Source organism: Ischnura elegans, chromosome 13, assembly GCF_921293095.1.
Source record: "Ischnura elegans chromosome 13, ioIscEleg1.1, whole genome shotgun sequence".
NCBI classification, from domain to species: domain Eukaryota; kingdom Metazoa; phylum Arthropoda; class Insecta; order Odonata; family Coenagrionidae; genus Ischnura; species Ischnura elegans.
This window is the reverse complement of record NC_060258.1, coordinates 18,315,097-18,336,867: the sequence shown is the minus strand read 5'-3', so window position 1 is coordinate 18,336,867 and position 21,771 is coordinate 18,315,097. Positions and strand designations below refer to the sequence as shown.

The window sequence follows — 21,771 nt, the reverse complement described above, 5'->3', positions numbered from 1 at the left end:
CCATTATTGCAATTCTCTCTCCTGCATGTTCCATTCATGGTGAAATAAAAATGCTGGAAGATGCTGATGTAAAATTTTTCCGCAAAAGCAAATTTATGAAAATAATATCTGCAAGAAAAAATGAAAATTTGTTCTAACACAAACAACTAAGATTAATCGAGGAAATTAATTATGAATTGTTAACATGATCAGTTAGTTTCGGAGATGATATTTTGTGAGAACAGAAATTTTTAAGTTGTCGTCATCTCCTAGCAAAGGAGACTGAATACATTTTCAGTCTTCCATGAATGATATAAAGTAGTATCGTCAGAAATGGTTCATCAATATATCACCTGTTAAACATTTTCACTATGAAATACATGATCGATTTTAACCCTTTTACAGCAAGCCCATTTCAGGTGGGCTGAACAAAGACTGCCACGGCTATTTTCCGGAATTAGCAACATTTCAGGTTTAAATATTTTTTTGCTACTTAATATTATTTAATACTTCTAGATTTTTTCCCAATTCCTAAGATATATTTATATCTTATAATCATAGATAGATTAAGGGGGTTTACTTAAATTACAGCCGATAAAAAGGCCACAATCACAAAAAAAGTGAAATAATTTGGGCAGTTTTCGCTCAACCAGCAAGGACCGATATATCAGCCCGTTGGCAGTAAAAGGGTTATATCAATTTTTCAAATTGTTATCTAGGAAATGTTTAAATGTTTGTTCAGAAATACCCCCCCACCACCTTACCATCTTCCCCCGACCCCCCCACCTTATCAAACATCTATTTACGCTAGGTCTTTTTGTATCACCCCTTGCGAAATATGGAATCAATAGGGTAGTTACCTTCATCTAAGGAAACGAAAGGCATTGATTGCGATTCCTTACCCACCATTAGTGTATTCATAATATACAAATTATTTGGTTTGAGAAATTCCAGTTTAGACGAATGGCAATGATCAATTTTAACCTCATTTGAAAAAGGCCAGATTGGTGCCCATGCGATTCCACTCCACGTGACGTCACAGGGACCTAGTTTCTATACGAGTAGATAGGAGTTTTACATCGTCTGAGATTACCAATGCATGCATGAGGCAAAGAGCTCAGGGAAACATCTCTCAATAATGACCTATTAAAATTACTTAAGGTCGGAAAGTTTACTTCGTTTGATAGGGTATTAATAATACTCATTTCAGCGAAGCGCTACTTGCTAGCAGGGTACTCTGCTACCTGCTAGCATCCTGCATTGTATCAGCACACATACCCTTGCCCCAAGGTAACCTCACACGGCGACAGCGGGAACCTGAATGAGGTCACACTGGCTTTTCCCGACATTCATACCTAGCCGTCACATTTTTGCACGCTTGAAAATTTTCACTTTTCATTTTAATTTAAATTTAGGTATTCCTCGTATGGAAACATAACCACGTCTTATCAGATGCCTCTGAGTACCACGCCGAGAAACTCGAGCCTAAATTCGAAGGTCTGTACCGTGTCACGAGGAAAGTGTCCCCAACGATTTACCGGCTCGAATCTCTACGTGAAAAGAAGGAATGCACCGTGCACATCGAAGACCTCCGACCCGTTTTGTAAAAGTATTGGTTTTTTTCCAGAGGGGATGTAACAGGTAAAGTGCGCCTTTCAGGGCCCCACTTGATTCGGGGCTGGCGCACATCGCAATGCAAGACTGGCCACCCGGAGGAGGAGTGGGAGCTGGTGAACGGCGTGTAGGCAGTCTGTCACGAGGAGCCGCGGGCAGTGGGTCGTGCTGAGCTGGAGAGTGTGGTCGAGGCCTGGCCGCGTGTGCTTTTGTGATAGAAATTGAAATTGTGATAGTGTACCTGAGGCAATTAAACCTTTTTTTTTGTTACAAATTCAAAAGGAAATACTATGAAACATTGCTACACATATGACGAACGGTTGTGTGATGCATTTTCTCATTGGGCTGGACTTCAGGGTGTCTACAATTTGTATGTTTACCTTTTAATCTTTTGTTTTTTTCGGAGTGGAATCCATCATGATTGCATGAATCGTTAGAAATCTACTCTGTAATTATAGAATCCACATTCGAGATTTTAAGAATAGCGACTAAATTTCGTGAACATGAAGACGAGAAGGTCGTAGTTTGGTAAGGATGAGCCTCTAAAAGAAGTGCCAACTTCTTTACCAGAGCATGTTGTCAGCAGCAATGCCGATAGTCCCTTGATCTTAAGGAAACTTGGGTCAACGGAGATCACCTCGGACACAGAAGAGGGACGGAACGACACATCCATCCTTTTCGTACCTCATAAACTATGTTTATTTTACATGTAACATGACATTAGCTTTCACTCAGTGGTTTTTCGCAGGCTTTATACGCCCCCCTTCTTGTGTGGGCGTTTTCCTGCAGTGGGTTTTTTCGCTGAAGGATATTACACCCTTATCCTCATGTTTTCTCCCACAAACATGAATCTTTTTTACACAAAAATTTCACACATACTTTTTATCTTTTTTGACATTTCACAAATAGTGTATATTGTGTATCTTTTGTATTGTAAAGGTTTATATACCATTTTTTAATATGTTTGCATTGACGCTATCGAGGGGTAAGGTGGAAGAGGGGACTTTGTAGTCTCAATCTCGTCCAAATAAAGGCATATATTTATTATTATTATTATCCTTCCCTCACCCAACGAACAGCGTTTAGTGCATCTTTGCGTGGTGGTTGAGCATGCTCTTCTGCGACAAGCGCTTGTGGCACACGCCACACGCAAAGGGCCTCTCCCTCATCTGCACCCACAAGAGAGTGTGCAGGCACCGCAAGGATCTCGTTTGGGGTCGATACCCGTGATGCTGTTTCCCACCCATGGGTGGCGGCAATGGCAAGGATCCTAGTACGGTTGTACCCAATGTTCCTCGTAGTGGTCGAAAGAGTCGGCCATTCAGACCCCAATGTGAGTAAGAGATGGAGCTCGGGTCCGTCCCACCTGGTGAGCTTCGGGGAGTCCTTGTTGTTTGCCAGGAGCGTAAGCAGCCCTGGAACCTCCTGGTCTGCGGGTGTGGGCATCATTCCGGGCGCGGTGGCCGGGAGAAGCTGTCGAAAGCCTTGTTCCAGGGACAGGGCCTGGGAAGCTGGCTGCGATGCCGGAGGCTGTGACCCAAGGTATTGCGATGGTTCTTGTGTGGAAGGCAGCAATGGTTTTGTAATGATAGGAGAAACATCGGCGTAAAAATTTAAATGTCACGCTGAGCGAACAGAAACTACATGACAGAAATAATGAATTCTAAAGGCCGTTTTACACGGGGCATGGAATTGCGCAGATTAGAGCTGCATTAATTTCTAAAATGGCGTGGAATTGCACGAATGCATGAACGAAATTAGAACAGGGGCTATTCTGCAATCTCGCATCCACGCATTCTCGCATGTGTTCTAGCAATTCACTGCTTTACACGACGCATTTCTGATTGTGCCTTGGCACGTACGTCAGATTGCACAATTCCATGTACCGTGTAAGACGGCCTTTAAAATAGTAAAAGAAGAGATTTCTTAATATTGTCATGCCTATAATTTTTCCAAAGCCCTTGAAAGAGTTCTGATGCCCTGAAATATTATAATCACCTGGAAAGCATCAACAATCTCGATTACAACATCAACATATTACCCCAAAAGCCGTCCCAATGGCCGAGGGTGAAATCAAGTTTTTCAGGCTGTGTAACTGATTAAATTTGTATATGAGAGCGGAGGGGTTGGAGAACAAGGGGATGTCTTTGCCCAATTCCACCCAGAAATATGAATGTGAAATATCAAATCAAGTCATCGCACCTATTCAATAAAGCTGAGTAGGTTTTGCAGATTGCTACATGGAACAAAAGCAGACTTTTTTCAGGCCTTACTTCATCAAATTCACAGAGTATTCTGAAAAGACAAAAAGGCCCACATGATTCCACGACATCACAGCTTCACAGGTAAACAGACATCCTCAGCGGAGGGAAAGATCTAAGAAACACTCACGAATTGGATGAGAGAAAATTTACAATTCCTTCCACCTCCAATTCGAAGTTTTTTCCACAAGAGGAGACTTTCAGTTCATGACTTTACCTGTGCGGTTTGATGGCACTGTGGCTCTTTGCGTGCTGGGTCAGGTCACTTGCCTTGACGTACCATCGTTGCAATCCCCACACGCAAAGGGGAGCTCCCCCGAGTGGTGTGTCCTTGCGTGGCACAACAGCCGACTGCTCTTGCCAAATCCCTTGCCGGAGTGCGAGCACACGCCATGTTTGCCACTATCCCCATCCGCCAAATCCCCGAGCCCTGTTCTCGGAAGACAATGAACGCACATCAAAGAAGAGTGAAGAAACAGGCCAAACTCCAATACAAGCATACCAACATAGTATGTATAAATGTAACATACACTAACTCAAAGTACATCTTTCAAAGTGTACAACCAAATCAGAAAATGTATATGCACAAACAAAGCTCCTGTAAGTCAAAGAAATTTTACAACAATCCCGGTTGATGCCACGTTATTACTGCGATGGATTAGAATTTTAACTAGAGATGTGCAAATAGTATCCACGAATACTCGAATACTAGAAAGTATTTGATATTCGAGGTCTCGAATAGTTATGCGAAAAGTACCGCCTCGAATACTTTGTAATTCGCGTCGTACACTGTCGCATGCACGCCGTTGGTAGTTGACTCGGAAATTGTAGAGAACTCTAGTCTTTTAGTGCATGCAGCGCCGTTTTAGGCAACTTGACGGACTACATCAAATGCGCGGGTTAGAGCGGTGAAAAGAGTTCGACGTGGGGAACCTAAATTGATCCGGGTGAAAAAATCCGAAAATCCCCCATTTCCCCCACCAGGAAAACCTCAGTGCCGTGGGATAGTAACTACGTAGCACAATTCCCAAAATCTGCTTCCCCCTCCATCCATCAGCCCTCGGCCCCTCCTCCGACGCTTTCCTCCTCTTCGAAATCAAACAAAAGGCCCCAGCTAGCGCAGGTTTCGTATAAATGAGATGAAGTGTTTACCATGTGTCATTTATGGCTAATAAGGACAGGCACTTCGTTTGAATCTTTTCCAGGAGATGAAACTATCATAGGGAGAAACTCAGTGCCGTGGGATAGTAACATTGGTGCATTTCCCACGATCTGCTATCCCCTCAATTCAGCACTCGCCTCAACCACTCTGACCCTTTCCCCACAGACCACAAGAGGCTATCATAACTTGAATGTCGAATCACTATTTGAAATCATCAGCTGGTCGTGAACATACATGCATGAAATTTGACCATAACATCAAATTAGTTTCCCATTTGCTACATTTAATCATGATTGCAACATGTTTAAAGACCATTTCTAAACTAGGAGTGTAGCGTACATTGATAGAATAGAATTTTAAGAACAAATTCTATCAATCTGTGTGATTTTTATGGACTTCAGGATCTAAAAGAGCTTCCTACTGATTCAAGTATTGAGCTTTTCAATTTTATTTAGTCTATTTACTCAGAAGCAAAACAACAGCAATGAACGTGTTATTTATAGAAACAGTTGAAGCATTTTCATCTACAAAGTGTACAACCTAATACAACCAAGGGCATAACTACACACACAACCAAAGTGCCTGTAAGTCAAAGAAATTTCACAACATTATCAGTTCTGATTATGGCTATTAAATGCTTGCCCACTCTCAAAATCACTGGCCCCTGGTTCTGGATCTGACTAGGCTGCTCGCAGGCAATATCAAAATTGCATCATCTAGCTAGAAGCAGCTGCTGAACAGTGATTTCATCTTATAGTGCACTTGGTTGTGCCTCCAAAGTGGACTGGAGTTCGTCTTCACCCACAGCAGACGTAAGCGACAAATTAGACCGTGGGTTGTTTTATCCTTTGGCTTATACTTCACGCAAAACATGCATGCGAGTATTATGCATACACTGCAGGATGTGTGCAATATTTAGCCTTTTCGCGCCGAGCTCCTTCGCGGGAAGTTGCTTTTGGCTCTACGAAGGGTTTGAGATTTTCTTTTTCGCCCCGTACAGAGTTTTTTTTCGGCTCGGGACTGACCAGGTAGTCGCTTCCTCCCCTAAATGACCTTTCCTAGTGGGGATAATCCTCGACCCTTTTCCCCGAGAGCAGCCCATCCCGGCGTACTTTTGCGGTCAGTTAATTGTTACCAGTGCAATTTAATTTTTTAAAATTGTTACTGTTGCATTAAATGTCAGTTCATAAATGTATTCCTTTCATTTTTCAATGCCTGTAGAACTTTTAAACGAAGTTCTACGGTTATTTTTAGGGTTTTCAGCAAAACGGCACTATATCATAGACCAACAAATACTTTAAGGGAATGAAATCTTTCAATGTACCTAGCCTACTTCTAGGTATTTACGATTTATGATATTAACATAATTTAGATCCATGATGCCAAAATCCACACTCTTCATTTGCGTCTGCTCTCCAGTTCTCTGAAAACATGAGAATGATACATTTAGAATTTTTTTAGAAGAATATTTTCCCGAAAAATTCTCATAAAACTACTTGAATCATACAAATGCATACAGAACATTTACGGTTAAATTTGAATACACGCCAAGAATATTTTGAAAAGAAAATGAGCTTTTCCGAGAAGAGTGAGGTTACCATCTTCCACGTACATATTTCCGTAGGAGAATACTTACACCAATATACTCTTGGGTCTTCTAGTTGGAGGATGATAAGTTTTTCCAAGAAAACATTAATGCGCTAATGTGTCCCTAACTAACTCTGTGAGGTGCAACCTGACCAGAGATCCAAGATATGAGAGTAACTACCTGGGTAGAGCAGTTGTCTTTCCTGCAATGGTATGGATTGCTTCTCACAACATGTGTCTACGTAAAACATTCCTTATCATCCATTATCGTACATTAAATTTACGAATTTTTAGGATATGCATTAATCAGTATTTATAGCGAAATTCGTTTATAATACCTTTGTATTCAAAGGTTGGTAAGAGGTTATTAAAAATAGTCGCTGTAATTTTGGCTCACGACAAAGAACTGAGAGAATCATATTTTATTACATTACGAGGGCTTTTTTTCATAGAAGTTAAATCAAATATTTTATCGAATTTCACCGCAAATGTACATCTAGAATGTAGCTAACAAAATAACGTATATTTTTAGATGTAAATCATTACAATATCGCTCCTACAAACTTGCTAGTGAGTTATAAAAATAACAATTAAACATCTAACCTTAGCGTCTCCAAAAATTGTTCTAGGTGATGATCAACTCCGTTAATGTGAACGCTAGAATTCCGTTTAAAATTTGGAACCAATCAGCAGAACATACAGAATGTAATTCCATGCATTGATTTTCAATAAATGCAACATGAACGTTTTTAGTTATTTTAACTTATAAACAAATAAGTGACCATGAGCACCTTCCTTGAATGGGTCGCTGAGTGCTGGGATGGGCTGAGATAATCCCCACGCGGACACATTAGGAAAGGGTCGGACCTCTCACGCCGAGAGACCCTAATGGCGGTTGGGACCCACTTGGCATGCTTGACCGCGAAATCGTGAAAACACGGCCTTTGGCCTTTTGCTTCGAAAACGTCAAGCCGTGATAATCCGGCCTTCCTTCTTTAGCATCAGAAAATTCAGGCCGTGAAATCACGCCCTGCGTAGGGAAGAGGTTAACACTCATTAAAATCGAAGAGCGGAGACATTCTGTTTTATTGTTATTTTCGTGAAAGCAGGACTTTCACGCTTTTGAAGAATGGTGCAGTGAAACCTCTTTAAATCGTAATGGAGGGGACCAAAATTTGGGCAATTTGATGTTTGGAGGTTCACTGTAGAGAGGTTTTAGTGATAGGCCCCATTTTTGCATATCCTTAAGGAAATGAAAGGCATTACTGTCTTTTAAACCATTACATTTATGTGTTTAAACAAACATGCATGCATTAGTGAACATGTACTTATTATATAATAATTACAGAGAGCGAGCGCTATCGCATGATTTTTACCATGATCAGAGAGAAAATGATGTGATGTCTTTTAATTCAACAGTCACTTAAAATGATTAGTAGAGTTGGATACCTTTTTTCTTATTTACTGTTAGGTATGCTCTCATACTGAACAAATTGGCCATAACTAATGGTTAATGTGAAAATTACAACATATTAAGGGTGTACGTATAAAAAAAGGTGAAACATTTATTGCTTAAAATGTCATTTAATGTACGAAATTGCACCTGAATTAATGGTCTCTAATTGTCTCGGTACGATTTGCGGAGGTAGTTAGGCCGTCTTTGGGGTGTCTCCTTGGTACGATAAGTGGAGGTTTTATGATATAAAGAGGGTCACTACATAGTGGTTTTACTGTATTAACATTAAGTAAATTATACGGGCATAAACCATAAATCAAAATAATTACAACATCAGAATATGGTGATAATGAAAACAAATGATTCATTTTCCATTGTTGTACATATAGTGCCATAGTATATTCACACATTTACTACAAACTAATGTGGTATCTGATAAAATTAAAATAGTATATTTTTAACGTGAATAGATAATCAAGTTAAAGTTATTAACCTATGCAAAATCTGACTTCATAATTCTCAATATTCTTGTTGCTACAGGGCTTCAAAGTTTGCAAAAATTACTTAATTCTTTAGCGCTATAAGAATGCTCTGTGACTTTAATTTTAAGATTTCTCGGCGCGGAGTTGAGAATCCACAAAATTGAAATGGAACATAAATTAAATCAACTATCTCGTTCGCTAGTAATCTAGAGCTTGGATAATAAATTGTATTGAGAAAAAGATACTAAGTGATACATAGGTTTCTCTAAAACTGGGACGAATAGTCTACAGGCACCACGTAAACGTTTTGTTTATTGGACTCTGACGTCACACTTATTAGTTCCAACAATGCTTAGGCAACCCAACATATTCACAATCTCCAGTCTGACGTTAAAACGGCAATATTTTCACCAAATTTGCATTTAAGACCCAGCATAGACCAATTATTATCTATCCACTTCCTCAATGTGTCATCATTGGATACCTTGCCGTGACGTCACGCACAAGCACTCATGATGACATTGTGTTTTCAGGCAGCTGATGAAGAGTTATTTCGAAAGACTCATACCTCAGTTAAAAAACGTCATTCATCCACAAAATTTCCATTGAATACATAGGGCGTAGTCCAGTACATGCTCCCAATGCTCCCAAGTGCTCCCGCTTCAGACGATACAGATTCGTGGTCCACTTTTGCTCCCATCGCTCCCTGCGCTACCGTACTGGATCACGCCCAGAGCGTGCTGTTGGTCGTTTGTTTTCCGACCGCGCCATCATTAACCTGTCCTGTTGACCACGAGGAAACTAAAGATGAACCACGAGGAGTTGATGGCTTTCATTGTTGCAGGAGGAGAAATAATGCAGCCTCCTGAATACCGTATAAGTCTGAATATAGTCCCCCCTTTTTTTCCAAAAATGCCCATGGTAAAAGTAAAGGGGGGGACAATATTCAAACGCATTTTTTTAACTTTTCCCGAAACTGAAGCCTCAAAATTAGGGGGGGGCCTATATTCAGAGGGGGACTATATTCGGAGAAATACGGTACTTTGAGGGTTATAGTGAAGACGATGAGACGTAGTGGAGCATGTGGTCAGGGAAGAGGAAAGAAGGGAGCGAAATATCATTCCGAGAATCGAGGGATACGCTGAAGATGTGGTTCCGCGATTCTCGGACAATGAATTTCAGAATCACTTCAGGTTAGTAGAATTTTATATTCTCTTAAAATCCAGGTTAGTAAAATCAAATTGCTGATCTTCCTGGAATTGCATGGATTATTATCAGTTCTTAATTTCGGTTGAAAAATCATGTGCAATGAATGTGTGAGAATGCGTTCCCGTCCTTAATGTTTAGAAATTAAGCACTCGGTATCAGGGATCCCAGTTAACGTGTTAGTCCATACGTTGGCCTTGCTAGTCAGAGGTCCGTAGTTTGATTTCCGGTCCAGGAAACCTTTGGCAGTTTTCAACAAACTTACATGCTTGCTTTTTTTAAAATGAAGTGCCGTGTATACGCTTAGACAATGTGGGCGGATTTCGTGGAATTGGAGTACAGGAAGAAAAGTTGGATTTTTCTTATTTTTGTGCATACACCTTTATTTGCAGGGTCCTTCCCGCCACTTTCCCATTCATCTTGGCGGAGATAGGGGAGACGCTTCAGAAGAGCACCCATGGTGGGAACCCCATGTTAGCAGCGGATAAGCAGTTGCTAACGGCTCTCTGGTGCCTAGCGACGCCCGATTGCTACAGGTAAGGCATCGTTACTTTGTGTCCAGTATTCATGTTCCACTCCTCATGTAAAGGACCAGTGGAATTAATATTTTTTCTATGGAATGCAAACTGCGTTATGGTATATATAGTGTTGTAAATGAGCATGATTATTCTGACATGCTAACATGAATCTATGGTTGTGCAGAAGTCATAGTTTTCAATTCTATTCTTGGCAATCAAGTTATGTTTTCTATTGTCTGTGGGTAATAGGTGAACTCATAAGTTTATTCAGTTTGTCATTACTATCCTTCCTTTGATACCTGTTCACAGTCTTCTGTTATGCCAGATATGCTTAAGCTTCATAAGGTTTTTAGCACTTTAAGACTTTAGCACAGTTAACTTATAATATTAAATTTACATGTAGCAATATTTCATGGCATTTCTTTTTGAATGTACTTGCATTTTTAGATTTTTTTAAATGGCATGACAATCGATTCCATATTTTGCAAGAGGTGGCATCGAAGGAAGTAGCGTAAATCGATGTTCGATAGTGTGGTATGTAAAGTTCCTCCATGTGGCATGTTGGACGTTTATTTGTTCTAGCTTTATATTATACATTTTGGTGTAATTATGTGTAATTTCATTCCCCTTATTAATGGCTTCAGTCACATCAGTGGGGTAACAGTCAATGTAGATCTGAAGATCATCGGCGTACATGTGGTATTTGCATCTCAAGATAACTCAACATAAGGGGTCCAATGATTGACCCCAGTGGCACTCCTTTGGGTACAGGGCAATAGTTTGAAAGCTCGCCCTTTGGTCCTCTAACCTCTTCTTTCCTGCTAGAGAGAAACGACTTGAACCAGGCCAAGGCTGAATTTGAAAGTCCAACATCATTCAAGCGATTTATTAGAATTTCGTGATTCACCGAGTAAAAAGTTTCTGTAAAGTCTAATAGAATCAGCTTCATATGTAGAGGCAGAGCATTATCCAGGATTGTGCTTTGAAGTAAATCTTTAATATCCTACAGTTAAATTTTAGTATGTATTGATTTCAATGTGTCAGACTTTGAACATGATGTCAGAAAGTTGTCTATTTGCCTATGTTTATTGCTTTTGAATGTAGTTGGCACTAATGAAGCTCTTCATTTGTCTGAATGTTTTGCTAAACCATTTGAAAATATTAATCATGCTCTTGTTGCCTACTTTCTAAAAGGATTCATCACCAAAGTTTTTTGAAATGCCTCACAGTGGATAGAATGAAACTTAAGAAAAAAAGACACATTGGCATTATATGCATGTGTATAAGTATTCAATAACCATGTTTAATGGACTTTCATTCGTTAGCAATTTAGGCATTGGTTTCATTTCTACCTGTATATGGATTGCTTTGGGAATAGTTTGTTGTTCTATTTTGTTATTCAGAAATGCATTTCCTCATTTTTAGGTTAATAACTCAACGCTTCGGGGTGGGCCACGCAACAGGTGTCCGCGCTGTGCAGAGGGTGACACGTGCCATTGCACAGTTGTGCCCCCTCTTCATTGTTTGGCCTCAGGGAGAGAAAGCCGATGAGGTCGAAAGAGGCTTTTTGCATACGAGTGCATTCCCTGGCACCATCGGAGCCATAGATGGTACACACATCAGAATAAGGGCTCCTCACGAAAATCCTGAGGCATACGTTAACAGGAAGGGGTATCACAGTATGCATCTGCAGGTTAGTCAAAAGCCATAAGTCAATTCATCTGACCATAGGTCATAATTTGTGTTTGAATGTGTTGTGCTGATACTTATTTTCATTTGATTCTTTGCAGGCTATTTGTGACCACAAAGGAATTTTTACCCATTGTTTTGTGGGTCATGTGGGGTCAGTGCATGATGCCCGCGTGTTTAGACTCTCCAGGCTATATGACTACCTTGGAGATGCTCTGAAGTTCCCCAATGATTCTCATATCATTGGGGATTCCGCCTACGCCTTGCATACAAACCTCCTGACCCCCTTCGCTGACAATGGCCATTTAACACGTCGGCAGAAGAACTTTAATTTCTGCCATTCGTCAGCTAGAATGGTGATTGAGAGGACCTTCGGCCTATTGAAAGGGAGATGGAGGAGTTTGCTGAATGAATTGGGCATGAGGAATGTCTCCCTCATCCCATATCATGTGATGGCAGCCTGTGTCCTCCACAATATTTGCCAATTGAGGCGGGACGCTATTCCAAATGTTGTGGTTGCTGCAAGGGTGGTGGAAGACCAGCCATTTGGAAGGGGCGTGGAAGAGGACAGGGTCGTGGCAGTCGAGAAGAGGAATATCATTTCGGCGGCCCTCGTGCTGAGGGATGTCTAGAATTAAATTAATTAAAATAAATAAATTGAACTTCGATGTACGCTAAGTTCAATTTAGGCCCTCTTAAGGGCCATCACGTCATTCTGATGACTATTTTCCATGCTTAAAAGAAAAATCTAAACTCCTCCACCTTACCAAATAAAGTTTCAAACCTTACCCGTCGAAAGAAATGAGTAGATGGACAATATTCCTTCTACAAATCTGCTCTGCATTGTTGCACTGATTGCAAGGGAATACTTCCCAAGATAAAGCAAATATTTTTTGCATTTGTGCAGTGGAGTTCATTTAATTGATAAAAAACATTCATCTTGCCAATATTGTTATTTATGTGCACTACTGTCAATCTTTTGTTTACATTTAAAGTAAGCTATTGAATATTAAGTGATAATTTTCAGTGTTTTGTTGTCTGCATTTCATGAATTTCTCGATGTCTTCCCGTTCAATTTTCCACAAGCCCGCCAGCATGGTCATCTGCAATGTCCTCATCAGAGACAACTGGAGATTCAGCCCTGACTTCACGGTAATTTCATTGAAGAAGTTTATCACGGACAGGATATCCATACCCGATCGTGATTTAGAAATAGAGAAACTTTATGTAAAGAATGGTGAATACGCATCTTTCCGGGTATCTGTGAGTGCTGACGTTGGTAAATCTTTTCTGAGTCCAGATTTTTGGCCTAACTATGTGTCGATCAAGAGTTTTTTTTCGGAAAGATCGCGTAAACCTCTCTCAAGGATAGTTCAATCAGATCTGATCGTTCTACAACTTGATGTGCAATGTTTGCGAAATAAACTTCTAGAACTTGAAGTACTGGCCAATGAACTTAAACCAGATGTTATTTGCTTGAATGAACACTGGCTGAAGTCTGATGAATTAAAATCAATGTGTCTCTCAGGGTATCGAATTGCTACTGCCTACTGTAGGTCTAAGTTAAAAAATGGTGGATTTATGCTCATGAATCCATTGATATTTATCCTGTAAATGCCCCCATTTTGAACGAAGACCAAATCTTTGAGAGTTGTGTGACCGGCATCACTAAGAATAACAAATGTTATGTAATTGCATCTATTTATAGATCTCCTCAAAGTGCCTTTAACGATTTTGTTGTCAAATTTAATTTTTTCCTTGAGATGCTTCATAAAGCATTGTAGCCTTCCAATATCATTATTGCCGGTGATTTCAACTGTGACTTGCTTCAAGATTCAAGGGATCAAACTGACTTTCTCAATTTAATCACCAGCTTCAGTATTCAAATAACTAACTTCAAACCAACAAGAATTACTCAATCATCAAAAACACTTATAGATAATATCCACCAGCTTCAGTATTCAAATAACTAACTTCAAACCAACAAGAATTACTCAATCATCACAAACACTTATAGATAATATCCACCAGCTTCAGTATTCAAATAACTAACTTCAAACCAACAAGAATAACTCAATCATAACAAACACTTATAGATAATATCCACCAGCTTCAGTATTCAAATAACTAACTTCAAACCAACAAGAATAACTCAATCATCACAAACACTTATAGATAATATCCACCAGCTTCAGTATTCAAATAACTTACTTCAAACCAACAAGAATAACTCAATCATCACAAACACTTATCGATAATATCCACCAGCTTCAGTATTCAAAGAACTAACTTCAAACCAACAAGAATAACTCAATCATCACAATCACTTTATTTATTTATTTCCATTACCCCATAAACAGCACATTTACGGCCTTTATAATGGGGAATTAACAATTAACAATGAAGGACATTCACACATGCCCATGCCCTGGATAATGATAACTTACCCAGGCGGGACTCGAACCCGCGACCTTCGGTTTGGCAGTCGTGGACTTTACCCCGCCGCCACCGAACTTATAGATAATACCCAGATGGCACAGAATCCTCCGTATCTAATTCGTATGCAGATAGTATCCATTGACGAAAAGCGACGAAGCGGTAGTCAATGGATAGTATCTGCATACGAATTAGATACGGAGGATTCTGTGCCATCTGGGTATCCTCACAAATATTGATCTCAATGCCACAAAAACTGTTGTGGTAGAAACTGACATCTCTGATCATTTTCCCATTCTCACTACAGAATCAACCAAAACTCATTCTACACACAAAGTGATCAATAAAAGAAATTTCAGTGATCACAATGTCGCATATTTTCAATACATTCTTCAAGCTCAGGATTGGTCTGATGTATATCGTGCTAGTTCCTTTGAAAAAAGCTTTCATGCTTGTTACACTACTTTCCAATATCACTTTGATGTGGCTTTTCCGCTAGAAACCAAGAAAATCCACAATTACTGTAAACGTAAATCCTGGGTCACCAATGATATTCAATTTTACTCCAAAGTTCAGAAAAAGGCTGTTAGAATAATAGCCCAAAAACAATCCAGATACTCATGCAGACCCTTATTCAAGGAGCTAGGCCTCCTGCCACTCCCTTGCATTTATGTTATGATTACTGTGTTGTACATCAAATCTAATATCATAGGCTTTCTCCTTAATAGTGACCATCACACAAGATGCAAGCATGACATACATTACACTACTACAAGGACAGACTTAAACAAACTGGGCCCGAGGGAAATAGGGGTACGGCTTTATAATAAACTCCCTGCTGATGTAAAATATATTAAAAAATTTAATGCTTTTAAAATACAATTAAAAAGGTTCCTTCTTTCATGTTCATATTACTCTTTGTAGGAATATTTACATGAGTAAAGGGCTTGATGGAATGTTTTACAATGTGATTTTTTTTCCTTTCTTTGTTATGAGTGATTATTATATGTGATATATATGTAGACTGATTTTATGCTTGTGAAGTAACTTATGTTTTTGATGGAGTTGCCTTACACTTCGTCAAAGTCTTCGTTTTCTGGGAGCTCTTTGGCTTCACGTAGTATAATATCTCTGAGCTATAGATGCAAATTGATCGATTAAATGATTAATAATAATCTTTTGGCGAGAATATGAAGGAATCAACATTGAAATTGCAATAAATTCTGACTAGTTTATCATTTGCAACTTAGAAGATTTTCATAGTGATTTGCCCAATTCTTTTTGAAGTTTTACCTGTACTTTTTAAATTGCCTTGTTTTGTATCCACCTGTGCACTTGAAATACATGTGAATTTTAAAAATTCTGTATTTTTTATTATTCCAGTATAATATTTACTTTTCACGTTTCGTTTCAGCATATTACTGTGACACCTATTTAGTAGGCTTTTAGAAAAAAACTCTTTTTATTTTTTTAGATATGTATCTGGCGAATCTGCCATCACTCATTAAGCTGTCACGTTATACGGTTTGTTTCGACTACACTGGACTGATATTTCACAATTTTGTGAATGAGGTAATAGTACCCATATCCCTATTGAAGTTGATTGTGAAAGTATTGGTTTTAAGAGAATCAGGTTACTATATATGTGTATAAAGAATGGCAGATACATTGCCGAGGCTAGGACTGGGAAGAATTGTTGCTGCAGATAGGGTGGCATGAGACATTGTTGGGCTCTTCAGGCATCGTAAAAACTGCTCTTTTTTGAATGTTTTATATACATTCTTAGCATGATTGGCGGAGAGGATACTAAGTAGTACATTTCAATTGAAATCCTTCTACTGCAAAGTAGTGATATCATTTGATGACACGGTATAGCTCATGAATGTAATTAAGTAGCTGTTGGAACTTAGTATAAGTAGTGATTAACAGGTATCTTCTGGCTAACTCAATGGAAATATGTATTACCATAAGCTTACCTCTCATACCCCAACTGAAGGAACTGAGACCTGGTATTGTCGAAAATTTAGTGTTATGCACACATCATTCAGATAAGTTTACTGTTGGTAGTGGCATAATCAAGGTTACTTGTTCACCAAAATGTTACTATCAACTAAAAAAAGGATTGGTACAGCACCTTGTTCTTTACGTTAGTGAGGCCAATACTGATAGAACAGGGCCATAGATGTCTCGCTAGGGTCAGACACCTTATTCACTCCTGCATTGGACACTACAACACAGCTAAGAATTAAGGCTAGGGGGGATTATAGGCGCAACTAATACTTTGGGGTGTGGGGGTATTGCTTAGCCACTGGGGTAAGAGGGAGTTGAGGGGGCCCTTGTCCAGGAAATTTAAAGATTAATGGTTCAAAATGACTAGTTTTATCGCTTTAGGAGAGATATTTGATTAATCCTAACACTATTCTTTAAGTAATATTAATCCATTAAGTAGAATGGATGACACTTAAAAATTTTTCAGAGCTCCAGGGGGGGGGGCTTACCCCCCAAACCCCACCTCCCCCGCTGCTGCTACTACAAACTGAGGCCTGTCTCGAAGATATAATTACACGCACGCACTGGTTTTCAAATCCTCAACCATAGAGAAGACTGACTATAAATAATAGCAGGTCATGATGCATATAAGAGAAGATAACCCTTGACAATGTAATTAATTATGTTGGTAGAGAAATTTCAATTGAACCAGAATTAGGCTAAAGATTACCTTTGCAATGATTCATCAACTGCACACATGAATATGCAATGATGCAGCACTGGACTTGAACCCATCTTGTTACCAGCAAGCCTAAAGCATAATTGCAATACATACCTGCCCTTAACCTAATGTCTAAAATGAAACTAAATATCACAGTGAAGCTTAGAGATGTATCACACATCATTGCACATAGGATTTCATGTTCATGGAGAAAGGTTGGAAAGATTAAAGAATACATTGCTCTCAAATGAATAATTTATTATTCTGACAGAATCACAGACAATCACTTATAACAACACAGACAAGACAATGAATCACAGACAATGCATAAAACATTTACTTTTCTGTCAATCTCTTCAGGAGTGCCAGGTACTGGTCTTGGCGGGCAAGAACTTTCAGGGTTCAAGGCGAACCCTGATGAGGGTACAACGCACCGGGGCCCGGAACCAAGCCAGGGGCTTATACGCCAGGAATCCCGGGGAGGGGGAGGAGAGAGGAAGGAAAAAGGATGGAGACGCCGTCGCGATCGGAGCCCGCCGGCGCCCCCAGGGAAAGGAAAGGGTTGGAAGGGAGGGAAAGAGGGATAAAACACTCCAGTGCTATGGAAGCAAAGGAGGCCCAATCTAGCGAAACCATGCCTGCGCAATTTCTCTACCACCAACCCGAAGAGATTTTTCTATGAGAAGAAAAATCCCAATGAGAGGGACAGTGGGAAGGTCTTGGCGGGCAATCACCTCCTCATGTTGCCGCCTCCTCTCTTCGTGCTGGACCCGCCTCTCCTCCCTGCTCTCCTTCAGGGACTCCAACAGCACGGCCACCCCGTCATCCCTTGACCTCTTGCCTGGAAGCCGTAAAATCATAATATTAGCTTCATACTTTAATATCAATGAATCTTCTCAAACAGAATGTTGCAAATATAAGTTTCACTAAAGGGAAGGACTATCAGCATGAAAAACAAAGAATGACAACGTTTGTGAACGATAACACTAGGGATCTAACATTAAAAATATAAGATATCTGGTTACTTTAGTCACTTGGTTCACACAGCTACCTATTCACAAGCCTTCCAAATACAAATATTAACATGAAAGTTTCTGTGACTTACGGGAGTTCTGAGTGGGGGACGGAAGCCCGGATGGCTCCGGCATGGCATCAGACTCCAAAGTCATTACCGGAGCCACCCAAGGCTTCTCTGCAAATATTCCATCCATCAACTGAAATAAAGGAAAATTTAGATAATGATATAATAATAGATACATTAAAGACAATAATGTGAATGCAAGGTGGCCATGAATAGACAAAGAAATTCTCCAAGACTTACATTAAAATATGTCCACGTCCGCCTCCCACTGCCACTGCCACTGCGGCCGTTTGAGTCTTTGATGCTTTTATAGGTTTTTTTCATTCCATTTACCTTGCTCTTGCACTGAGCCCCAGAAACGTTGATGGCCCGGGCCTGCATCACTGATGCTATCTTCTCCCACATCTTCTTGGCGTAGACCTTCTTGTTCTGGCATATCTTTTCCTCTACGCGGAAGGTCTCCACCAAGAGGAGGATAGCATTGTGGCCCCAGCGGAAGCCATCTGTAAAGAAATAATGTCATTACGGACTTCATCCACACCAATCCCCACAAGCCAACATAGGGAGTTAGGGAAAGTATCACTTGTGCCCCCCTCCCTCCTGAGAGGGGGTTGCCACCCAAGGCCATCCCATTCCCCCCCAGAGCATATTCCTAGCTAGTTACACCACGTATACAATGTATGTACGTACCATCGTCCTGGGGCTCAGGAGCAGCTTCACTGCAGCCTTCTCCGTCATGAAGATCCTGTGCCACGGCCCCCCCGGAATGCTCAAAAATGAGAAATGCCAGGATTAGTTAAACAACATTGAAATACTAAAAAATCAATGAATACGTTATTACTTCTATTTCCTTATCGCTATCAGGAACTGAATCGCGCGAAGCGAAGATCCGAAAAAATTTCAATGGGCATTGTGATAACTATATACCTAGCAACAACACAGTAAATGTAATGAATATCAGTCCCTGAGGCATGTATGAGGCATGCAATGTATTTCGAGGCTCAAATTTTATGCGAGCCCCAAATTATTATGGTAGACCAAACCTCAATCACAAAAATATATAAATTAATTGCCACACTGATGTTTAATATAACCTCTTCTCCTCGTACAATTATGAATATGAATATATTGCTATAGTACAACACTATAGTGGTAATTAAAAGCAATACTGGTGTATTAATATGGATAGCACGTGGGAAGAAATTGTTCACGAGACAATCGTGGATGATTACCTATCTGTTAAGATACAATTGATTGATATACGAGACAAGTTACAAACACAATGCAACAAACTTAATGGTTAGATCGGAAAGTCCTCTCAATGCATGCGCTTAAATTAAAAGTCGTAACTTACCTCCAATTTACACAATCTCAAGCTTAAATAAGTAGTACATCCAAATGACAAATGGAAATGACTAGTGAAATAAAATACTGAATAACAAACGGAATCCTTCGATCGGAAAGTTTACTGAACACGTGTCTTTAAATTAGAAGTCGTACACTATCTCCATTTCACACAATCTCAAGGTTAAGTAAGTAATACTAAGGCGATATAACAAATAAATGCAAAAGACAAATAAATCTTAATAACTTGTAAAAAATACTAAATGAGAAAGGGAATGCTTCGACCGGAAAGTTCACTCACCACATGTCCTTACATTAGAAGCCTTATTCTATCCCCACTTCACACAATCTCAAACATAAATAACTAATAATAAGACTAATTAACAAATAAATCTAAATAACTTGCAAAAATACAAAATAAGAAACGGCATGCTTCGACCGCAAAGTTTACTCACCACCTGCTCTTAAATTAGCACTCATATTCTATCTCCACAGCTCGCAATCGCAAGCTTAAATAACTAATAATAAATCATTACAACAACAAATTCAATAAAATACCTTGCACTTGCCGCGCCATCTCTTCATCGAGGAGTCTCATGGCGAGCATCAGATCCGAAACGTAAAACCATGTTTGAGTGATTGCCTCGACATAATTTCTCCCGAATAATCCTATGAAAATGATAGCCAAACGATTTTTAAAATACTTACCATTCATGGCTCCCCTTGCTATACTTCTTCCGTCACCTACAAGTTGTACGTTTTTTCATGGACAACGTCGAACAAAGTAATGAGGACCATTGCACCAGCGAACCTTGCCACTTAAATGTCGCGCTGAATAATGACTCGCTCCAGGGGTGCGTTCCGAATCACGCATCATGTGCATCGATGCGCATCAGGCCGTTCCGAATCAAGCATTGATGCGCATTGATGCGGCCCTGCAACGAGCATATTTCGAGGTTTCGGAAGCATCAACTCGCATCGGCTCGCATCAGAAATTCTTGATGCGGTTGATGCGAAGGCGAAAATGGGCGCAACCTTTAAAATTTTGACTGGTGTTTTGTGTTTGCTTAGGGTGTTTACACGACTATATTGTGCTTCTACTGTCGAAGGAAAGAGTTTAAGGAGTTATAGATATTAGTTTTTGAAATAATTAGTCCATATAAAATTGAAAATGGGAAAATGTATATCCGTTGCGTTGAAGTGTGCGTGTATGTAACTTGTTTACAACCGTTATTAATTTAATTGGTGGTAAAAAATGCAAAATACGATCTATAATTTCACACATTGATATGCAGGCGTGGTAGTTTTAACCGTAATTTTGCTTCTGTACACTAACTTGAGGAAATTTTCGACACTTTAACGTTATATTGTGAAAAGATAAGTTGAAAAGCTACATCAGGGAGTGTTTATAGCACAGAGACTGTGGTTTATAGTATAATAGTATCTTCAAAATAACAATATAAGACTTTGTTCGTCGGAATATTAGAATTGCTTACGCTTTGCATAATCTCACTGGTCTATCATTGGAAGGCATATATGTTGCAAATTATTGCTATTTTGCCAAACGTTTATTAGCTATTTAATGTGCGAAACTATACATTCATTGCAAGTGAATTTGCTCGGTAGGTACTAAAATTATTTTCCCCTGCTAAAGAGATTAGTTCACGTTATGGTACCACAAGTAAAGGGACATTCAGGGTAGTGATGCCGTGATAAATAACTCCATCAATTAATTTATTTATGCAAGGATCATGGATGTGTGCTTGAATTTACATGTACACTGCAGTGATGTGTGCTTGAAGAACCCCATCGAGTTGATTGAGTGTTCAGTGCAATTATTTTGTTCATAGCGTGTGATTTGGTAAGCCCGGATAAATACGTATGGAAGTACTGCAGTCAGTTTATAAATTGGCTCCAAATACTCTTTAATCGACGCATTGATGACGCGGCCAACTTATTTTCAGTGTCCTCCTAAATGCTATCCAACTAAAGGCACACTTCTATCAATGTTTTCAAAAGTAATGGGTTTCCAAAATGGTTCTCAGTTGAACCTGGGTATTTGTCTAAAGAAGCTGCATCATATGATATCAAACATTGAAAAGTTTCAATGTTTACGTTCAATTTTCAGTCATAATTACACCATATAAAATTTTGTAAAATCAGGAGGAAATGCTAAATTCTATTTGATGAAGCCACTCTAAGTAACTGGACAATGCCCAACTATCCAATCCACAAAATGTACTTAA

At 39.5% G+C, this 21,771-nt stretch overlaps 2 protein-coding genes across 2 annotated transcripts; one reads left to right on the top strand and one right to left on the bottom strand.

Annotated features, from left to right (window-relative positions):
• The first annotated feature begins 11,611 nt into the window (after positions 1-11,611).
• On the top strand, positions 11,612-12,981 carry LOC124170061 (putative nuclease HARBI1). The gene is made up of 2 exons (XM_046548746.1): positions 11,612-11,973; positions 12,056-12,981. The coding sequence occupies exons 1-2, from the start codon at positions 11,671-11,673 to the stop codon at positions 12,584-12,586; spliced, it is 834 nt and encodes a 277-aa protein (XP_046404702.1). The 5' UTR covers positions 11,612-11,670; the 3' UTR covers positions 12,587-12,981.
• A 2,479-nt stretch (positions 12,982-15,460) lies between these two features.
• On the bottom strand, positions 15,461-20,183 carry LOC124170060. Its single transcript, XM_046548745.1, has 5 exons — positions 18,872-20,183; positions 18,422-18,684; positions 18,206-18,314; positions 17,808-17,941; positions 15,461-15,526 (listed from the first exon to the last, which is right to left on the bottom strand). Exons 2-5 carry the CDS (start codon positions 18,584-18,586, stop codon positions 15,461-15,463), a joined length of 474 nt encoding a protein of 157 aa, XP_046404701.1. The 5' UTR covers positions 18,587-18,684; positions 18,872-20,183.
• Positions 20,184-21,771: the final 1,588 nt, after the last annotated feature.